Source organism: Rana temporaria, chromosome 13, assembly GCF_905171775.1.
Source record: "Rana temporaria chromosome 13, aRanTem1.1, whole genome shotgun sequence".
NCBI classification, from domain to species: Eukaryota; Metazoa; Chordata; class Amphibia; order Anura; family Ranidae; genus Rana; species Rana temporaria.
This window is the reverse complement of record NC_053501.1, coordinates 72,769,506-72,792,361: the sequence shown is the minus strand read 5'-3', so window position 1 is coordinate 72,792,361 and position 22,856 is coordinate 72,769,506. Positions and strand designations below refer to the sequence as shown.

Here is a 22,856-nt window from a genome sequence, read left to right as displayed (position 1 = left end):
GGACATGAGCAAGCAGGAGCTGATCCGTGAGTACATAGAGCTGGAGGAGGAGAACAACCGCCTGAGGTCACAGCAGGCCGACCCCCCCAGGCTCCATGAACTGGAGATGGAGCTGGAGAAGCTCCAAGAGGAGAACCGGCGGCTGCGGAGGGAGCAGGGGGTGGCTGACCTTATGGGGCTCTGATTCCCCTCCCCCCCCCGGACTCCGAGCACCAGTGCTACAGCATTTCAACAAATATAACTTTTCCTTTTTATGAATCTCCTGTGATTGTCACTTCAGAGCCATAACCTGCCCCTCCCATAGCGGGACACCTAGACGGCGGCGCACAGACCCATTCGCCGTCTTCACACTGACTTCTGGTGACTCTGCAGATCGCACAAAGACTTGGGGACTGACCGGCGTGTGATCTGACGACCCGGTGGCATACCTGAGTCTGAAGCAGTTGCCAATGGAGGTCAGTCACGCCAAACGGAGTTAACCTCGGACTAAAAGCTCTGAACCCGTCAACCCTACTGGACCAGGGAAGGTCCAACCGGGTTTGCCGTAGCAGGGAGAAAAAGGGGGGCCATTGTGAAGTATATGTCAGTGTAATTCTCCCTGCTTGGTTAAATTGTGGGTTAGAGGTAAAATGGATTCATGTGTTACAAGCTATTGACATGTTAATGACCCGTCTGCAGCTAGCTCCTTATTTCAAAGGGATGTTAATCCTGTTTACTGTGATTAGAGGTGACTCATGTTATGTATTCTGATTGCTTCATTATGCGGTGCCAGGCTGCCCAGCTAATGTGTTCTGTACACCTTGTAATTAACTTCCCTGATGTCATTATTTAAAGAAAATGTGTCTCAGGTCGGCTCCGAATTGTCTGGCTATATTCTGTATGAGAAACTCCAGAGTGTGTGAAAAGGGGGTGGAGCTCCCATTGTTCCTTGATTAAGGATTTAGCTTGTAAAACTGTATTTATAACCAGCAGCAAGCTGCCAATAAATCAGTCTTGGTTCCAGCATTCAGTCTTGACTCATGTGTGGATGATCCTGTGATGTTCTTGTATGGAGAGGAGGGAATGCTTGACGGGGATATCATACCGATACCGTCACAGTGACAATTAAAGGGCACAGTGGTGACAATTGAGGGGCATATTGGTCACAATTGGCACAGTGGCGACAATTGAGGGGCACAGTGGCTGCATTTGATGGCATGGCACAGTGATGACAATTGATGGCATGGCACAGTGACTGCGTTTGATGGCATGGCAGAGCGACTGCGTTTGATGGCATGGCACAGCGACTGCATTTGATGGCATGGCACAGTGACTGCGTTTGGCATGGCACAGTGACTGCGTTTGATGGCATGGCACAGTGACTGCGTTTGATGACATGGCACAGCGACTGCGACTGTGTTTGATGGCATGGCACAGTGACTGCATTTGATGGCATGGCACAGCGACTGCGTTTGATGGCATGGCACAGCGACTGCGTTTAATGGCATGGCATGGCACAGCGGCTGCGTTTGATGGCATGGCACAGTGACTGCGTTTGATGGCATGGCACAGTGGTGCGAATTGATGGCATAGTGACTGCATTTGATGGCATGGCACAGTGGCGATAATTGATGGCACAGTGGCTGCGTTTGATGGCATGGCACAGTGGTGACAATTGATGCCACAGTGACTGCATTTGATGGCATGGCAAAGTGGTGACAATTGATGCCACAGTGGCTGCGTTTGATGGCATGGCACAGTGACTGCATTTGATGGCATGGCACAGTGGTGACAATTGATGGCTGCATTTGATGGGCATAGTGAGGCTGCAGTTTTTTTTAAGTTTGCGCCCCCCCAAAAAATTTGAGCACCAGCCGCCACTGCACAAAATTATACTTGCTACACTTTTCAATTGATCCCTATGATTATAGGGAAACACACAAATGTAATATCTATGAACTAGTAATTATACCCATTGACCACTAGAGGGTGCCCAGGTCAGACAAAAAGCTCCATTGAGTATATATCAGCAGGGGAAGGAGACTGTATTGTGAAAAAACATCATTACAATATTATCACACAACATAGGGCATATGAGTATATCAGCTTCATGTTCACTTCTAATCCTTGCTATATATATATCATGTATATATCATATATATATATATATATACACACACACACACACACACATACATACTAAAAGCCCCCCTAATTATATTTGGGTTCCTATATTACATAGTTAGTCTGGATGAAAAAAGACACAAGTCCATCTAGTTCAACCAATAAATATAACCTATAGGAATCTAAGTTTATCACTCTCTTTGCCAAAAACCCAAAGTGCATCGAAAGGCTAACCAGACATCCAATGTGGCAAGTAGAAAAAAAATGGCTAATAGGTACACAAAAAAAATACCCAGCAGGCAGGGCCGGTGCAAGGATTTTTGCCAACTAAGGCGAAGGTGCATTTTGGCCCGGACACCGACTGTCAGCCTCTCAGACTCCTCTCCGCTCTGACTGCGGAGAGCACGGCCTCGCCGCGGACACAGACAAGAAGAGGTGGAGGGAGAGGAGCACTCTGGCGCTTGAGCGCCTCCACCTCTGTGGCACCTGGGTGAACTGCACCCCGCGCACTCTCTAGAAAGTATAAATGGCCCTTCTGCTGCCTGCTGGAGTGCTAGTCTCGATCGGGCGACTGATTTTCTTCCCTGTTCCCTGGCTGGCGCTGTAAGGCAAGTGCCCATTTTGCCTTGCGCTTGCACCGGCCCTGCCATCAGGTTTAACCCTCTGCACTCACTCAGTATGGAGAGGTCATTGTATGGGCCACCCTCACAGTCTCCAGCAAAATGGCAACTATTTATGTCTCTCCCATCCTGCCATTGACATCAGACAGATGCAGACATTGATTGGCTTCCGGTGCGTATGCCCAGACCACTCCACTCATTCAGGTGCTTTCCTCAGTGTTCTAAAGATCTGATACATGTGTATCAGGGAATTGGTAGACCAGACTGTGTAACTGCATGGAGGAGACCAAAAACGCATGCAAGTGAAGAAAAAGGTGTTTATAAAAAAAGGTGACAAACAAGTGGAAACAACCAGTGCACAACAAGTAATATATACAAAATAAAGGGGAGATACCGGAATCGTAAACAAGCCAGGCCGAGGTCATACACAAGGGGATATCAATAGATGGGTAAGGACAGGAGAACAACAGGACAGGGCCTGGGTAACGGGCCCCGGATCTGCGAGACGGACACCGGGCGCTGGTCCAGCAAGCCAAGTAACGGGTATTGGTTTAACAGACTGAGACACCGGGATCCCAGACTGGAAGGGAGGCACCAAGACATCAGGCTGGAACGCAGGCACCAAGACATCAGGCTGGATGGCAGGCACCAAGACATCAGGCTGGGAAGCGGGCACATCAGCCCGGGAAGGCAGGCACATCAGCCCAGGAAGGCAGGCACATCGGACCGGGAAGGCAGGCACCAGGACATCAGACTGGAAAGCAGGCACATCAGACTGGAAAGCAGGCACATCAGACTGGAAGGCAGGCACATCAGACTGGAAGGCAGGCACCGGGACATCAGATGGGAAGGCAGGCACATCAGTCTGGAAGGCGGGCACAAGGACATCAGATTGGAAGGCAAGCACATCAGACTGGAAGGCAGGGACATCAGGCTGGGTAGCAAGCACTGGGACGTCAGACTGGGTAGCAGGCACTGGGACGTCAGACTGGGTAGCAGGCACTGGGACGTCAGACTGGGTAGCAGGCACTGGGACGTCAGACTGGGTAGCAGGCACTGGGATGTCAGACTAGGGTAGCAGGCACTGGGAAGACAGACTGGGTAGCAGGCACTGGGAAGTCAGACTGGGTAGCAGGCACAACAGACTGGACAGCAGGCAACGAGTTGGCAGATTTAGGTGGGTCATCAGGTTCAACTGGCAAGCATGCAGGCTGGAGCAGGTTGGTCAATGTGGAGACAGGTTGGGTTACTGCAGTGTTTCTCAATTCCAGTCCTCAGGCCCCCCCAACAGGTCAGGTTTTCAGGATTTCCATTATTTTGCACAGGTGATTTGATCAATTTCACTGCCTTAGTAATCACCACAGCCTTTTCATCTGAGGGAAATCCTGAAAACCTGACCTGTTGGGGGGGCCTGAGGACTGGAATTGAGAAACACTGGGTTACTGGCAGGATTGTGTGGGTCGGAAAGAACTTCCGATTCTTTTTTGGCATAGCCACTGCAGATTTGTAAGTAACGGGAAGACTGTATGAGAAAGGAAGGGCTGGAATGTGGTAGAGACATGGGGACAGTGGCTATAGGAAATTTTTGTGAAGTTGTTACAGGTGGAAGGGAAGAAGCAGGTGGATTGAAGGCAGGGTAGGTGCAGCAAGTAGAGACTGGATAATAGTACTTGGTGAGAAGCTGTGTATACTGGGCTGTAGCTGAGATTGCCATGGGCGACGGGGAGGCAGATTACCAACGGCAGGGCTGGATTGTTGTGGCTTGGCTAAACACAGGAGATCCGACCATGCCTGCAGCACAGGTTGAACAAAAGCTGGTTCACACACATCCTGTCTGATCAAAGACTGCACTGAATGAATATAATCAGATAACACCTGCTGGGAACAAGGGAAATAATGTTCATCAAAAGAAGCCGGATCATCCTGTAATAACCATACCGGGGATTCAATTTGCCGCCCGCCTGCCGTTGTTTGATGGCAGCAGTATAGCACTCCTGCACTAATCCGCGCTTTAAGGAATATAGGGGGCACACAGGCGCCCACCACGTGACCCAAGAGCCAGTGCACGTGGATGCCGGCTACCCGCGATTGATCCTGAGAAGGACAGAACGGAGATCTGTCAATGTAAACAGACAGATCTCCGTTCTGTCAGGGGAGTAGAGACAGATCGTCTGTTCCTAGTACTTAGGAACAGCGATCGGTATCCTCCCCCAGTCAGTCTCATCCTCCCCACAGTTAGAAACACATGAGGGAACACATTTAACCCCTTGATCGCCTCCTAGTGTTAACTCCTTCTCTGCCAATGACATTTATACAGTAATCAGTGGCTATTATTAGCTCTGATCGCTGTATAAATGTCAATGGTTCCAAAATAGTGTCAAAAGTGTCCGTTCTTTCCACCGCAATGCCAAAGTCCCGATAAAAATCGTAGATCAACGTCATTACTAGTAAAAAAAAATAGTAATAAAAATGCCGTGAATTTATCCCCTATTTTGAAGACGCTATAACTTTTGCCTAAACCAAACAATATACACGTATTGTGTTTTCTTTAATAAAAAATATGTAGTAGAAGCTGGGCTTTTTTTCTCGGACAATAGGTACAGGAACTCAATCATGACCCCCCTTACACACACCCTCCAAACCACATCAAATAGTGGGTGTGGTCAAATTTTACTAACAGGGATAGGGTTTTAACAGGGTCATTAAATACCAGGAGTGCAATATGTACAGAGTGCAAAGTTCATGGAGGGGGGTTACACACAGACTGCAGAGTTCAGGGTGTGCTGCATACAGAGTGCAGAGTTTAGCGGTGCGCTACACACAGAGTGCAGAATTACGCCTTCTTCCACAGCTGCTTCTTCTTGTGCAAGAATCAGTCAGCTGGAAGCCTGCCCCCCTCCCCTTGCAATCCACAGACATCGGTCAATGGGAAGTGCTGCAATGTGCTGGAAAATGGCAGTGACCCTACTACCTCCAAGGAGACTGAGCTGGGTGGAGTTGGCCCTGGATCCCTGTTACTGTGTATTTGAGGCCCTAGGGCAGGGATATGCAATTAGCGAACCTCCAGCTGTTGCAGAACTACAAGTCCCATGAGGCATAGCTGACAGCCACAAGCATGACACCCAGAGGCAGAGGCATGATGGGAATTTGAGTTTTGCAGCAGCTGGAGGTCCACTAATTGCTTATCCCTGCCCTAGGGAGTCCTGGACAGCACCTTTGATCCTCAGGAGGGTGGTCCAGGGGACTAAAAGAAGAAAATAACAGCTCACCTAATACATAGTAGCTCTATTGTTCTCATATTTCAGGGGGAGGGCGCAAATAGGAAGGTATAAAATATACAGAATATATAAATAAATGTGTCACATTAAAAGGGAATTGGCATCACTGAAGACAACCATGGGTAAGTAGTGGCCAAATATATTTTCCAAAGGAGTTTTGCCTTTAAATTGACAAGCAGGCCTCTTTAACATCTGGCAGAATGAAAAGATAAACTATTGTGAGAGTCAAGATCTTATTTGCTGTTAAATTCAATACTAACGTTTAAAATAATCGCCACATGGTCCAACGCATCATAATGATTTATGACACACTAATATTGTTGGCAGATTTAAAGGTTGGTGTATCTAGCAGGAGATACAAAACCACAAACATTTGCTGAGTATGAACTCCGAACCACTTGCGTGACAATCTGCCTGTGCCTTTCCAGGGTGTAGTGTAGCTCTTACAGAAAAATGACTGATTGGCAGGGCATAATGTATTGCAAGACTGAACGTTATTCCTTTCTGGAATCATTTTTTCTTTTTTTGCTTTGTTGTGAGATAGGATTAGGGAATTGGGAGAGGAAAGGAGACTATGTTTTGGCAAACCGAGAACTATGTTCATTCAGCATAATCATACATCCTGATTCATCACATACTGATGTTTTTAGTTCATTCAATAATTATCAACTGGAAAAGACAATCAGGTGTTTTGTTTAATTAACCACTTCCATACCGGGCACCTATACACCTTCCCGCCCAGACCATTTTTTAGCTTTCAGCGCTGTTGCACTTTGAATGACAATTGCGCGGTCATGCTACACGGTACCCAAACTAAATTTTTATAATTTTGTACCCACAAATAGAGCTTTATTTTGGTGCTATTTGATCACCTCTGGGATATTTATTTTCTGCAAAAAAAAAAAAAAAAAATTACAGAAAAAAAATATTTTTTTGTTTCTGTTATAAAACATTGTAAATAAGTACGTTTTCTCCTTCACTGATGGGCACTAATGGTACTGCACTGACGGGCACTGATGAGGTGGCACTGATGGGCTTGGTTAGGCGGCACGGATAGGTGGCACAGATGGGCATGGATAGGCGGCATGGATGGGCACTATTGTATGTGTTGTACTAATGGATGCCAATCAGTGCCAAACAATGCCTGCCAATCAGTGATGCCCATTGTGGGCACTGATTGGCATCCATTTTGTGTGTCATCATCCCTGGTGGTCTAGGGTGGCATCCTTTTTTTTTACACTGGTGGTCTATATGGCCATCCCTGGTGGTCCAGTGGGCATCCTCGGGGGGGCTGTGCTGATGATCGATCAGCACAAACCCCCCTGTCACAGGAGCAGCCGATCGGCTCTCCTCTACTCGCGTCTGACAGACGCGAGTGAGAAAAAGCCGCTTTTCCTATTTACATCGTGATCAGCCGTGATTGGACACGGCTGATCACGTGGTAAAGAGTCTCCATGAGAGACTCCTTACCTTGATCGGTGTTGCGGGGTGTCAGACTGACACCCTGCAACAACGATCGCCGCGATGCACGCCCCCGGGGGCGCGCAGCGGCTCAGAATCCTGAGGACGTCATATGACGTCCAGTCAGGATTCTACAACCACTTTGTCGACGTCAATATGTCATTGGCGGGCGGCAAGTGGTTAAACATTTTAGAGGCCGTTTCTCGGTTTATGCCTAAGCTACCCTGATATTGAATAAAATACACACATATAGAATATTGTGAAGAGCAGAGCCCCGATGCTCGACTTCTGGGGTCCCTCGGCGGCTCCTCCACACATTGTATAACCCCCCTAGGAGAAGCGTTCGCCTGGGGGTAACCTTCACCATAGACACCGAATGTAGGACTCGGCCTCACCCCCCGCGTGATTGGATTTGATTGACAGCAGCAGGAGCCAATGATTGCGCTGCTATCAATCTATCCAAGAGCTCAGGTGAGTAAAACAGGGGGGCTAGGTGGCCTTTCACTAGAAGAAGTTTTTTCACCTTAATGCATAGGATGCATTAGACCCCTTTTCACAGAGGCGCTTTGCAGGCGCTATAACGCAAAAAATAGCGCCTGCAATGCATCCTGAAAGAGCCGCTCCTCACACTCCAGTGTGAAAGCCCGAGGGCTTTCACACTGGAGCAGTGCGCTGGCAGGATGCTAAACAAAGTAATGCTAGCAGCATCTTTGGAGCGGTGTGTATACTGCTCCTCCACCGCTCCTGCCTATTAAAATTAATATATGGCTGCTTTGCGGGTGGTTTTAATCCTTTTTCAGCCGCTAGCAGCAAAATTGACGGTAATGCGCTGCTAAAAATAACATCGCTTTACCGCCGACGCACCCACCGCCCAAGTGTGAAAGGGGCCTTAAGGTGAAAAACACAAGGGTTTATGCATAGTCATTTTTACTAAGAATTGGTGCAAGTGCTTTATGTTCATTTCCCTAAAAAAGGGCTATGAAAAAAAACATGCAGATATGTCAAATTGATGCATACTCTTTGATGAAAAAAAATAATAATAATTAAGTTGCCTATTACCTGGAATATGAATTTTTTTTTAAAAATGCACAGCTCAGAGAAAAAAAAAAATGAAAACACCTACACTTGCTGAGCCCCAAACCAGTTAGCAGGAATGTCCCTCCTGAAATTCTCGTCAAAGCTGAACTTAAAGAGGAGGTTCACCCAAATAACATTTTTCTCAGAACAACTTCTTTAGACTTCTAACATGTACAGTCCGCAATTTTTTTTTACGGTATACATACCTTATAATCTATCTTTTCATTACAGCTTCCGGGGACTTCGCCCCGCGGGAGTAGGCGTTTCCAAGCCGAGGCGGCATGTCATCTGGGAGGTCGCCCAGATGATTGACGTCTTTTCAGCAAAAGCTCCCCCCGGTGGATAAGGCCCCGCCCCCCGTATTGCGTAGGCGCGTCCGAGTCTCCGAAAGAAGCCGAACATGCAGATCTGCTAGTCGGCTCTATACTGCGCAGGATTTCATAGAGAGTACAAAAATACAAATGTTATTTCTTGTATATTGAGGGACTCAGGAAGTCATTCTGTAAGAACGTCCAAAAGCAGTCCACCTGAGGGATAGGCAACAGCAAAAACACCAATAGGTCCAATGGAACAGAACTGGGGACTTCTTGCAGCCAAAGGAGAAACGACCAAGGCTAAAACTGGATGACTAGGTAAGGGAAACTTAATTACAGAGGTAACGGCTTGTGAAACAGGTGACCTGTCGCACAACGCGCGTCACCAGATTTCCGGAAATAGCCGAGCTGCGAGTCGGCACTATACAGCGCCTGCGCCCGCTGTGTAGCGCAGGCGCCGTATAGTGCCGATTCGCAGCTCGGCTATTTCCCGACATCTGGTGACGCGCGTTGTGCGACAGGTCACCTGTTTCACAAGCCGTCAATCATCGAACTGAATGATAGGAACGCCCAGTCCCGCAGTCATCGGAACCCGAAAGCCCTGGACAAAAACAGAATATAGAAAGGAATGTACAGAGAAAAAAAAAATAAAAAATTACCTGCCGAAAGTAAATGCCCTTACTATGCTGGCTCTGCTAGATTTAATGTTAACATTTTTTTTGGGTGAACCCCCGCTTTAAAGCTTTCCCACTCTCTCTGCCTATTCAATATAGGCCGAGTTGTAATTACTATTATAGCTTGTCATTGTACTTCATTATAAATAATTTGGGTTCACTTTCCCGTTTTTCTTCCAGCTTTTAAACTGAAATCCGATCATACCATTGTATGAATCCGACCTCAGTGGTTACCGTAGTTGACGGGTCTTGATCTTCCCACTATCCCTAAAGTATACCATGTTACTATTCGTGTGTCTGGTCCATTAACCATCTCAGGCTCACTCAAACCTTTTCTTAACCACTTGACCACTGGGCACTTAAACACCCTTAATAACCAGACCAATTTTCAGCTTTCGGTGCTCTCACATTTTGAATGACAATAACTCAGTTATACAACACTGTATTTATATGAAATTTTCGTTCTTTTTTTTCACACAAATGGAGCTTTCTTTTGGTGGTATTTGACCACCTCAGCGGTTTTTATTTTTTTCGCTATAAATGAAAAAAAGAACATAAAATTTTGTAAAAAAAAAAAAATAATTTTGATGGCACTGGTGTGGCTCTGGTGGCACCGATTAGTACACAGGTGGCACTGGTGGGCACAGGCTGTAGTGGCACCGATTAGCGCACAGGCAACACTGGTGGCACAGATAAGCACTGGTGTGGACTGTAGTGGCACTGGTGTTGGTTTGGTGGCACTTTGGGGCACAGATGTGGCACTGCTCAATAAAAAAAAAAACTCACTGTTTGGGTCACAAATCACTCTCCTCTCACACTGGATCAGTGTGAGGAGAGTGATGAACTTGCAATGACCCTGCTGTCTGTTTCTTTACCACATGATCTCTCCGTCCAATGACGGAGCGATCACAAATGTAAACGGCCGCTGTCATTGGCCGTTTACCGAGATCTGTGTTGCTATGGGTCCCGCACGGATGTTCCCGAATGATTCTCTGGGAGGACATTAATTAACAACCGCCCTGTAGACGTACATTTGCAATAGGGCGGTTGTAAAGTGGTTAACCTTACGCGGGTTTATCCTGCGTGAGATAGATATTTTTTTATTTATATTGAATTTATTCCAATCCTTTCTTTGCGATCTTAGACATAGTTTATACACTGTAGAATCTGCGCCGTCAGCCCGGGGCTCAATTTTTCTGTCTCTTATTAGGATCGTGTGCTGGCCATCGCCCCATTGGGGGTTCATATGCAATGCACTTATGTTCTGCTGTCCTATAGACAGAGACATCAGTGTCAAGGTGATTGGCAAGACTACGCTGCATGGAAGGTTTCCTGATGCCCTTTGGAGGTATTTTCAGTGGAATGGCACTACTCACATGAATGCAAACCCCTTATTTGGCTGCACATGATCGACGTATCATTGACTAACTTTTTTGGAAATGTAATAACTGGTTATGCCGAGTTACTAACTTGTTATCAATGTAATACTTATTGTGGCTTCTTTTCTCTGTATATTTACCATCGATCGTCTATTCCTGTGTGTTCCTGAAGAAGCCCAGGTTTTGGGTGAAACATGTTGGACTGACAACACGGGTCTCACAAGAAAGCCATTTTGCACAGTTGAAAAAATCACATTCTTGCCATTTTAGATGCGTATTTCTTTATAATATTTGTATTAATAAATTATATATTTTTCTAAAAAAATCTTTGACTATTCCATGAAGTCTGGTTTTGGCTAAAGTATACTTCTATATGTAAAAAAACAAGGACATTTTTGAATAAGCCAACTGGCATCCTTAAAAATCCCACACCATACCCCGGTTTCGGGGATCTTTTGATTATAAAATCACTTAGGGATATAGGTGCAGTTGGATATAATCGCATGCTCTATAATTTACTTATCTATAGGCAATACAGAAGCTTTAAAGGCTGTACCAGAGCTTGCAGGACTTGCATAGAGCCATCCAACAATCCATAAGGTTAGTTGGAATGCTCTTACAAAAGTACAGATGCAGTTTAATAAAAAAAAACATAACATTCATCAACTGTTTCAGAAGGATGCTTTGTCAAATTTTGCCGAAATGGAAAAATTGTTACACTGACATGTACCCTACAGTAAATTTGCAGCTATACACAATTGCATCAAGATGAGAAATCACTTTCTATCATGTTGATAATTTATGGCACCACCTAGTGGTTATACCAATGTAGCATTTTTTTTTTTTTACTGTAAAAGTGGAATATCATTTAGGCTCCATTCACACCAATGCGTTTGATGCATTTTGCAGAAATGCAGGGAAATTTAACATCGTTTCCTATGGAACATTTTCACCTCAATGCTTTTTGAGCCTCTACATTTTTGGAAAGGGTCAGGGACTTTTTCCCTGCAAAAAGCAACGTTTTGCATGTAATAGAATTCAATGGACCCGCATCCAAAAAAAAAAAAACAAAAAAAAAAAAAAAAAACGCAAATTGCGGTAAAAATGCATGTCGAAAAATGCAGCAAACACCGCAAATATTCTCAAAAGCAACATGCATAGGTGTGAATCAAGCCTTAGCCTGCCTTAGGTTGCTCTGCAAATAGTGTGAATGGGGGCCTTGCAAGCTAAAGACAGAATATTGGTAACTATTTCGATCTGTAGTTCCCATGGTGCTGCATGTGTGATCAGCTATACGTGTGATCAGCTATAACACCAGCCATTTAGGGGTTGAAAGTTCACCCGAGAGCCCACATAACTGTCACAGCTAATGGTTGTGTTGCTCTTTAAATAGAAAAAATATATAACAATGATCAATGCAAAAGTATGTAATTATTATTCCGTTTATTTTATCAATATATATACACATCAAATCTAAAACAAAGAAAAAAACTTTTTACAACATCTTATAAAGAGGGATGTCACCTGAAAATTCTGATGTACAGATTTAGATTCGGTTGCCGAAAGAGGCCGTTTCTCGCAGAGTTAAAAAAATTTTGTAGTTTACATAAATTAATACGGTTTTAGGTGATATAGCATGCAGAAACCGCTGTATACTGTATTTAACGCCAATGTAAGGTGAATAAAATACTGGCTTCAGCTCAGATCGTTCGATTAAGCCCAATGTGGGCAAAACATGTAAGGGGGTGTGACCGAGTTGAATACAGTGTGTGGCGGTATCGGCATGCTATATTACATTTTGGAGTGAGATGTGCTCTATTTTTGAAGGAACCTAAATACAGAGTGTAAACCTGGGCGACTGATACTTGAAGGCACGGATCTCTTATTGCGTTTGTTAAACTGTTTTAGGCGATTGCGGCTACATTAGCGTACTTAAAAAAAAAAAAAAAAAAAAAAAAAAAAACACCACATTTGAGTATTGCACATACTTCACCATTTTTGTATTGCTTGTGGATTTAATAGCTTGCCCTGAAAAATTAGCTATTTGTGCAAAGTATCATGTACACTATCCTCAGTCACTATGGGCAACAGTACATTATTTTATATGGTATTTACATTTCAAGTCCATTACTACATTGTTTATTGTAGACAACAATAAGCAAAAGAGAAGATGTCGAGAAAAATAAGTCCAGATGTAATTAATACAAGCGATGTGAAAACCATAAACAAAGTATGTAAATTGTATTTTGTGCATGTACTTTGTTCTGTGAGCAAGATCAAAGATCCTCAAAAAAACAATGCGAGTTGAAATATTACACTTGGTTTTAGGGACATTAACTGGACAATGCAGATTTCCTTCCATGGTCGTTATCTTTGTCTCCCATCCTCTGATCATTCTTTCTGTAGTATGAGCAAGTCGTGTTGCATGTATATAGTATTTGTGAACATTCAGTCCTTGGCATCACCCACTCCATCTGCATTGATTGCAAACATTGCCTCTGCCTCAGGCAGACATGGAGAGTCATAGATCTTACAGATTCTGGTCTCTCCTCTACCCTTCCGTAAGTAAAGTCTGTAACAAGATAAAATGTATAAACATATAAATAAAAAAACAAACCAAAAAAAAAAAAGTTATTTTTTTTGCCCGCAACAAGACTAGGAATATCATAGCTATGAAAAAAAAAATGCAACTTTTGCTAATAGGTCATACCTCGTCGTAGATGCATGTGCAATAATATTTCCTCCAATGGGCTTTTTAGGATCAGCAGCAAACATGGCAGCTCCATCCACTTGTGCTACAACCTGGTTTGTAATCACAACAGCTACGCCAAACTTTGAGAGAAAACAAGATTTGTTATGACATTAAAGAAGAACCGCAGCCTGCTCACATAAAATGTGTAATAAAAACATATTTGCCATTCTGAAGCTTCCCTCCAACCACTTTGCATATTTTATATATACTGTGATTTTGTACTTGCTGCAAAAATCTCCCTCTACTACAAGTCTGGCTGCAGCCATTTTAACTGTGGCCAGCTGAAGCTGCTACCTGCTCACTTCCTGGATTTTGCACGCATGCACCTCCAGCTCTGCAGCTTTCATTGGCCCTCTGACTCATCCCCCCTCCCTTCCTGGCAAACTCTGAGGAGAGTTTGAGAGAAAGCTGTGCATGTCATTAGCCTAGGCCAATTACCAGACAAGAAACAGGAAGTGTGCTGGCAAAAAATTATGTTTTACTATCCAAAAAGGTAAAACAAGGGCAGAAGATTTAATAGATGGAAAGTTGAAAAAAATGACTGAAGGTCTGCTCTAGTGTCTAGTACTATATGCAGATGGCCATAGTTTAATGTGAAATTTAACAGTGCACAGATCAGTAGAGAACATACCATCTCTAAAGCCCATCATAGTTGATAGGTGGATTCATGTTGTGGCCATACAGCTCGGAGGTTTAGCAATATATGCCGAGACCAAAAAAAAACACCCCACACACTTAGGCCGACTTACATTGACTGAAGATTCTCAATTCCTTTAGTAAATCAGTCTTAATCAATGGAGCCTGCTTTCCCCAATTTTGTTAATATAGTCTGGATTCCCCCACAGTCTTGCATTTCTAAAGATACACAGCAGAAAGCAGATCTACTTTCCTATGACAAGTTTTATTGTAGGGAAGGAATGAACCTTTAAAGGGGTTCTAAACAGGTAAAGACGTTTACACTTTAATGCATTGTACCTCTGCTTGCCTGATCCAGAGCTGTGCATGACAGCAGCAGTTCTCTTATATAAAAAGGAGATAAATATATGATCAGGAGACAAATATCTGGGACGTACTAATTAGTATGTCCAATTAAGGGCCTCTAATACTTACTTGAAGAGCAATTTTAAAACAAAAACGAGGGCGCTATTCTTAATGTGACAGTAACCAAATAACTTTTAGTGGCTAAAAACAAAAAGGGATATATGGTGCTACAAAAAAAAAAAGAAGTATGACTGATATCAATATGCAAATCCAAATACCTGTGCATACATACGCATAAACCCATCTTTTAGGCAATGGCCTGCAGAACAGCAACCTTTCCACAGCCCAGTCTAAATATTTCATCATACAATGACATACAGATCTAGTGACTAGTGCAAGATAAACTGGACCAAAAAGATTAACCAGCTGGGAGGAGTAAAATGTGTCCACCCCCCACAGTCTACATTCATATGGAATAAACATAGCGAACAACAAACCACTACTCAGCTGCAATCAATTTACTTAGATACAGATACACAAAGCTAGATCATCATGCCAGTAACCATCTAGCCATGTACCAGAGAAATTTCCATTTATCTCTCCTTATGCCACAAGGCAACTGCAAAGGTCGCCTTCGGACTCCAGCAGCAGACAAGTTGGAGATGTCGACTTAACGCAGCCCCCACTCGGCCGGCGTGCGACATCACCGGCCGATCGGCGCACGCGCTGTGGTAATCTAGGTGCCATACTACAAAGGTTCAGGAAGCAGCGTGGGTAGCTCCAGCGCGCAGGCGATAAAAAGCACGCCTGGATACAATCCCAATACTGGGCAGGGTCGGTCCAGAGGCCACCCCCCGCTCATGAGTATGCAAACACTTGGGTATCATTGTAGTGATTGGAAAGGATAGCCAGATAGGGCCTCCCAATCACGGGAGCAAGCCCTATGTGCAGACCCGACAGGACAAATGCGGGGCAACATAGAAGGCACCGAGCATACACACACACACACACACTTTGTTTTTAATATTGGACTTCAAGTAAATATAATAGGCCAGGTTTGGACCTTTACCACTTCCCTACCCGCCCATAGTCATATGAGATCCACAGATGGGATCTCCCATCTCGGGTGGATGTCCTACGACGTTCTGGGCTTCCCGGCCTTCTAGGGGGGGGGGCGCACGCTGCAGCATCGCTCAGAACCCGGTGCATGAGATGTCTGCCGGGCACCCGCGATTGCCCGCAATCACGGCAGGACCGTGGATCTGTGTGTGTAAACACACAGATCCACGTCCTGTCAGAGGTGAGGAGACTGATGTGTATTCCCAGTACAGAGGAACACAGATCGATCTCCTCCCCTTGTTAGTCCCCTACAGTTAGAATCACACACTAGGGAACATATTTATCCCCCTTCAGTGCCCCCTAGTGTTAACCTCTTCCCTGCCAGTCAAATTTACACAGTAATCAGTGCAGTTTTATAGCACCAATCGCTGTATAAATGTGAATGGTCCGGAAAATGGGTCAAAAGTGTCCGATATGTCATGGTTATAATAAAATAAAACAGATTGTCGCCATTACTAGTAAAAAAAAATAAAAATAAAAATGCAATAAATCTATCCCCTATTTTGTAGACGCTATAACTTTTGCGCAAACCAATCAATATATGCTTATTGCGATTTTTACCAAAAATATGTAAAATACGTATCGGCCTACACCGGAGGAAAAAATATTTTTATAGATTTTTTTTTTGGTGAGGTTTATTATAGCAAAAAAGTAAAATACTATTTTTTTTTTCAAAATTGTCGGTCTATTTTTGTTTATAGAGCAAAAACCGCAGAGATGATCAAATACCACCAAAATAAAGCGCTATTTGTGGGGAAAAAGAAGTCAAGTTCATTTGGGAGCCACATAGCACAATTGTCAGTTAAAGCGACGCAGTGCCGAATCGCAAAACGTGCTCTGGTAAGGAAGGGGATAAATTCTTCCAGGGCTAAAGTGGTTAGACATACGAACTGGCAACTCCAGGTATTTGTCTCTTGATATTGAGTTCATATTTAATTATTTTCATTGTAGCCTGGTCTCTGTGGTGTCCCCCTCCCCTGGGAGTGTGGACGGATGTGGTGACCTCCCTTATGGTCTGCTGGGTAAGCTTGCAAGGAGTTGGACAGAATAAATATTTAGTCAAAATACGTATTAATGGATTTGTATAAAACATTGTGTTGATAATTTTAATATATGCGACCATCTTTATTCTAGTCTTTTGACTAGTTAGTGGTGGTCTGAAATATCCCCTGAAGAAGCTAAACTTGGCAAAACATGTCAGAATCAGACATCACTCCATGACCACCTACACAATGGAAAAACTTATGACCAATGAAGTAAATTTAATCTTTGTAAATAAAAATGTATGTTTTCTATGCAAGTTTCCTTTTTCACTCTTTGGCACTGCCATAATCCCACAAAAATCCTGTTCCATATATTTATTAGAAATCTGAACAGACTGCCGACATTAGGTAAATAGATCACAAACCCATGCAGGGAGATAGTAGTGTGCCATTGAGGCACGGACTTATGGGTTCCATAGAGCAGTGGTCATCAACCTTGTCCTGCAGGGCCCACAAACAGGCCAGGTTTGCAAGATAACTGAAATACATCACAGCTGATATCATTTGCTCCTCGGTGATTGCAGTATTCTAGACTGCATCTCCCCCAAGGTAATGCATAAAACCTGGCCTGTTGGTGGGCCCTGCAGGACAGGGTTGATGACCACTGCCATAGAGGACTGCTGAGCCTGGTGGTACAAGCGGCTGCTTTCAAGCCTGCAGCTCCTGGGGCGGGCAGTGAACCCAAAGGATGCTGGATCTTTGGCACACCCAGAAATGACATCTGTGGTCAGGGCTTGTCACTGCTGGCCAGGGGAAACACCAGGAGCAGGCAGAAGTGCTCCACTATGGAGACAGTACTGTGCGGGCAACCAACGAGGACGTCCATTGATCCGGCATCCATTGAGCTCGCCACCTGCCCCTGCCTGGGAGCTCCAGGATTAGAGGCCACCAGGCTCTGCAGAGTCAACTATGAAACCCATGTGAGTCACAGTGCCATCTCCCTGCATGGGCTTGTGATCAATTCACCCAATGTCAGTCTGTTCAGTTTTCCAATTCTTTGAATTTGCTGAATCTGCCCTCCCTTCAGAAGGAAGTTCATTCTGTTTCTGAATCACAAAAAAAAAACAAAAAAAAAAAACACTTACTGCACATTCAAGATGTCGGACTTGCTTAAATCAAAAATTGGAGTACAAACCTCATCAGCAAGTCTTAGTAGCATTCTCAAAAAGCGGGCCAAATGCATCTGTCTCGCTGAAAGTTCCCCTCTTCCCGAATAGTCTGTCCTATACAAAGCAGTAGCACTGTCCACGATGAGAAGTGCATACCTAGAGAAACAAAGATACAAAAAAAAAAAAAATACAAAACCTTTAGGGCTGCTTCACATCGACACCAGGGCCGCACCGGGGAAAACAAAAGCACAGCTATTTCATGGGTTTTGAGTCAGTTAGCTGTGCCTTCTCATGATGTCCTACGGTTTTGGAGCGATTTCAGCGCACCAAAGATGCAGCATGCAGGAGTTTTAGTGTGCTTTCTGAAACTGCACCAATAGCAAGACTTCATAGAAGCCTATAGGAAAGCACAGCTAACCTAACACAAAACAAACCACCATTCCCTGTTCGTAAACATTCACATCATACAAATGAAAATAATTAACCTAGTGTGTGTTAAAGTATGGTTGCGACTGTGGATTTACCTTTCAAATGAAGCAGGCTAAGATTTTGTGTGAAAAAAAACACAAAAAAAAACACGGCTTTAAAAAGGGTCACTAAAGGAATTCTTCCTTTACCTTACTGCAGTCCTGGTTTCATGTCCTCATTGTTCGTTTTTGCTTTGATGTTGCTGTAATTCCTCTCTGTTCTGGACACTTCCTGGTTGTCTGTTTCCTGATAACCACAGTACTGAGAGATTTCTCACTGTGGTCCCTAATCAAGGAGGTGTGATTACTGTGTGTCTAAAATCCCTCAGCACCAATCCAGTTTCGTTTTACAATCCATCACTGCCCTCTATTGGCTCTCTGGCTCTGTACATCAGAGAACCAGGAAACAACAGCAAAAAGGAAACTAAACTGCAGGCACATTATATGATTGGTTTTTATCTATTTTTAATCATTTTTAAAAGGAATCAGTTAACTATTATGTCTCTATATACCCTGTAAACAGTCATTTCAGCTAAAAAAAATGTTTTCCTTTAGTGACCCTTTAAAGCCATCAGTTTACCAGAGACCAGCAACCCCACAGAGGACTTCAATCCAAATATTTGGGCACTGAACCAAACACAATTCATAGACTGGACAGTGCAATTCTTTGGTAGCCAATCTTGATAAATAAAAAAGGACGGATGACAAACACCACAATCTGAGAATATGCTTTACCCACTTGTCTACACCACCACAGCTGGGGTAATTTAAGTGAAGGGGAGGAAGTACACATGTCCTGAAAGAGTTCTACAAAGTTTTCTTGCTGGCCTTTTTTCAGGAAAGCACCTGGCAAAAACCCTGGTCCGGTCTTGAACTCCCGGAGAGGATCTGTACTGGCTTAGGATTCTGTGAAGGTTTGACCACATTAATACATGGTTTTCCCCCACTCCATCTAGAATTACAAGATTGTCCCAACAGCAGGCACTACAATGTGCCTGCCATCAGTCCACACAAGTTCCTCCCCTGTACGTTGTCTGAGGTTCCTTTGAACATGGTACTGAGCTCTGGGTAAGTATAAATATATAACAAAAAAAAACAAACACACACGACTTACCGGTGACAGTATTTCTAAGAGCCTTTCGGGACAACCTTGGACAGAGCGCAGCTCCGCTTTTTTAACAGAAAACACACCCAGGCTTTAAATCCTTCCTCTTCCACCATGGCTTCAGTTATTGTGGCCTCCGACACACTGGAAAATAAAGCACAGAAAAATCAATACTATGATAGACACATCACAATTACTTCGAAGATATATTAGGGAGGGAAATAGCGGTTGTCCTGAAAGGCTCTTAGAAATACTGTCACCGGTAAGTCTAAGTTTTTCTCAAATCGCCTTTCAGGACAACCTTGGAGAGGATAGCCAAGTAACTTACCCTAGGGTGGGACTACTGCATGCAGTACCTTCCTGCTGAAGGCTTGATCTGCAGCAGACAGGAAGTCCAACCTATAGTGCCGAATAAATGTTAACTGGACCAAGTGGCAACCTTGCAAATTTGATCAGGCGAAGCACCGGCCGTTTCGGCCCAGGAAACTGCTGTTGAACTCTTTGAGTTAGCAGCAATACCTGAGGAAGGCATTTCTCCTTTGGCTCGATAGGCTTCTGAAATTGCTTGTCTAAGCCATCTGCCGAGCATACTTTTTGAAGCTTTTTTCCCCTTTGCGGGGACCTGAGAACACCACAAAGTTTGACTCTCTGAAATCCTTGGTGACGGAAAGGAACTGTAACAAACATCTTCTCACATCCAGTGTATGGAAAGCTTGGGTAAAATTATTTCCTGCAAGCGATGAAACGTATTGTATCAGGTTAACCCTCAAGGGATTGCTTCCAATTTACAAATGTTATCACTTGGTTTAGTTAACATATGCTTTGTTGGGGCGTGGCCTGACGAGGCATGTGAGCAGACGTGCTGCACGGAGCTCCCGCCGTTGATCCTGGATTCGATCATTCCCTCGCCGCATTAAACGCCCGAAATCGCTGCTAAAAGGTGCGGACTGTACCCGGGGTACCTCAGAAACCAGGGGCTACGATAATCCCGGCATGATGACCTGAGGAAACCGCGGAGACGCCGCGGTCTCGGCCTCCCAGGACTCACAAGATGGCGCCTGGATGCTCCAGCCCCAGAAAACACGAGGCCAGGACAAGAAAACGGAGCAGAGGGGTAAGTCCACCAAACCCCCTAAAGCAAAAGAACAAGCCAGGGACATGCTGTATTACACCCAAAAGCTTGCAGGCCCTAGTGACCCCACACAGGCTGGGAATCAGCAGCGCTCTGCACAAGTGGAGCTGCCTGAAAATGACACTGCAGGGGGGGGGGGGGGATGGATGACTGAGCCGATGGAGTCAGTCCCTGATCCCATGTTAGTTCTGCAAGTGACACAGTCGGAAGATAGCCCCTAGCCCACCCCAAGTGAAATACTGTATGCAGTCCATAAGTCTACAGCCTCTGAATGCTTTGAAAGACCGTTTTGGGGGGCTGGAAGAAAAGGTGTCTCTCCTCCGCCAAGATATACAAAAGATCAGGGAGCGAACCACAGCTGTGGAGGGGAGAGTGAGCGATATGGAAGATCAGATGCCCCATATTACTAGGGATGCACGCGGTGCGGCCCAGCAGGCCTATGACAAGACTGATGAAATTGAGAATCGCCTCAGACGCAATAATGTGCACATTGTGGGGCTTCCGGAGAAAATTGAGGGCAGAGACCCTACAACATGTTGAGAACTGGCTGCAGGAGGTGTTCGGTAAAGATGCGTGCCCCCTTGCCCCCTGGCAACCCACCCAGAGCAATGCTGGCGAGACTCCTGAACTACAGAGACCGTGAGGTAGTGCTGCGACTGGCGAGAGAAAAGGGCACGGTGCCGCACAATGGCACAAGAATCTTTTACCCGGACTTCTCGGCAGAAGTACAGCGCCGACGCTCGAGATTTGCTGAGGTCAAGAAAACGCCTGCAAAAGCTTCAGCTCCCTGCCTAGAGCTCCATGGAAGCTAAATGCCTTCTGGCTTAAACTGTTTACCTCGCCGGAAAGGGTCATCTCCCAGATACGGGAATTTTTTAGATCGCATGCCAATCGTAGTGATAGCCTTCAGACTTGGGAGACCTTTAAAGCATTTACTAGAGGGGTCTTCATCCACGAGGTACAAATCGTAATAATTCTTCGGCCCTGCAGGAACAAGTGGGTGACCAGGTGAAAAAGCTTGAACTGGCATATGTGACAGATCCGTCTGATTCGGCACAGGAGGCATGGATGTCGGCCCAGGATTCCCTGGACCATCAGATCCTCCACTGCGGAACGTAAAAGGTTCTTTACTAAACTAGCATTCTTTGAGGAGGGGGAGAAGACGGGCCGCTTGCTTGCTAGAATTGCACGCTCTCAGCAGCAGTCGCCGGCTATTGGTGCTATTTGTGCAACTAACGGCAGGCTGGTTAATTCCCCTGATGCTATTGTATTCGAGCTGGCCACTTTATGAGGATCTATATGGGTCAAGGGAGGATTACACGGATCACGAGTTAGTCACATACATGTCCCAAATTAATTTGCCGTCGTTGTCTGCAGGGGCTCGTAAGCAATTAGATGCACCTATAACTCTGGAAGAGCTTCAGGCCGCGGCTTGCTCTTTTCCTACATGCAAGTCCCCGGGCGAGGATGGGTTGCCCATGGAAGTGTTCACCCTGTATGGGGAGCTGCTACTCCCTGAACTATTGAAGGTTTTGAATGCTTCACTCTGAACAAGGCCAATGTGATCTTATTGTTGAAACCAGGGAAGGAGCCAGTTGACCCGGGCTCTTATAGGCCCTTTCTTTTGTTTTTGGTTCTATTTGTCACATGTATATCACGCATTTTTTTTAGACGTTGCAGCTTGAGTTATCAATTCAACATTTGTTTTTTTCATAAATTTTTCTACACATATCAAGTTAGTACTTCATTTTTCTTTTAGCGCAATATATTTACTCCTTGTTGCTAAAGAAAACAGACCTGGTCTGTTGCTCAGTGGTCCAAAGTCCTCTTTTCTAAAGAGCAAATTTTGCATCTCATTTGGAAACCAAGGACCCAGAGAATGGAGGAAGAATGGAGAGGCACACACTACAAGATACTTAAAGTCCAGTGTGAAGTTTCCACAGTCTGTGTTGATTTGGGGAGCCATTACATCTGCTGGTGTTGCACCTGCCCCCACTGCCAAAAGCACCAAAACCTGGTTCAATGACCGTGGGATTACTCTGCTTGGTTGGCCAGCAAACTCGCCTGACCTGAACCCCATAGGGAAGCTATGGGTCATTGCCAAGAGAAAGATGAGACGCGAGACCGAACAATGCAGAAGAGCTGAAGGCCGCTATTGGTCTTCCATAACACCTGATGGCTTCCATGCCAAGCCGCATTGAGACAGTAATTGCTGCAAAAGGGGAACAAACCAAGTACATAT

At 44.9% G+C, this 22,856-nt stretch overlaps 1 protein-coding gene across 1 annotated transcript in view; it reads right to left on the bottom strand.

Moving 5' to 3' along the window:
* Positions 1-12,846: 12,846 nt before the first annotated feature.
* The window catches only part of RAD51 (RAD51 recombinase), a 52,118-nt gene continuing 42,108 nt past the window's right edge, over positions 12,847-22,856 (bottom strand). The window contains exons 8-10 of the mRNA XM_040333763.1: positions 17,937-18,066; positions 13,617-13,738; positions 12,847-13,478 (exon numbers count right to left, since the gene is read on the bottom strand). Coding sequence (XP_040189697.1) covers positions 13,355-13,478; positions 13,617-13,738; positions 17,937-18,066 — 376 coding nt within the window. The 3' untranslated portion in view covers positions 12,847-13,354. The remainder of the gene's footprint in view (positions 13,479-13,616; positions 13,739-17,936; positions 18,067-22,856) is intronic.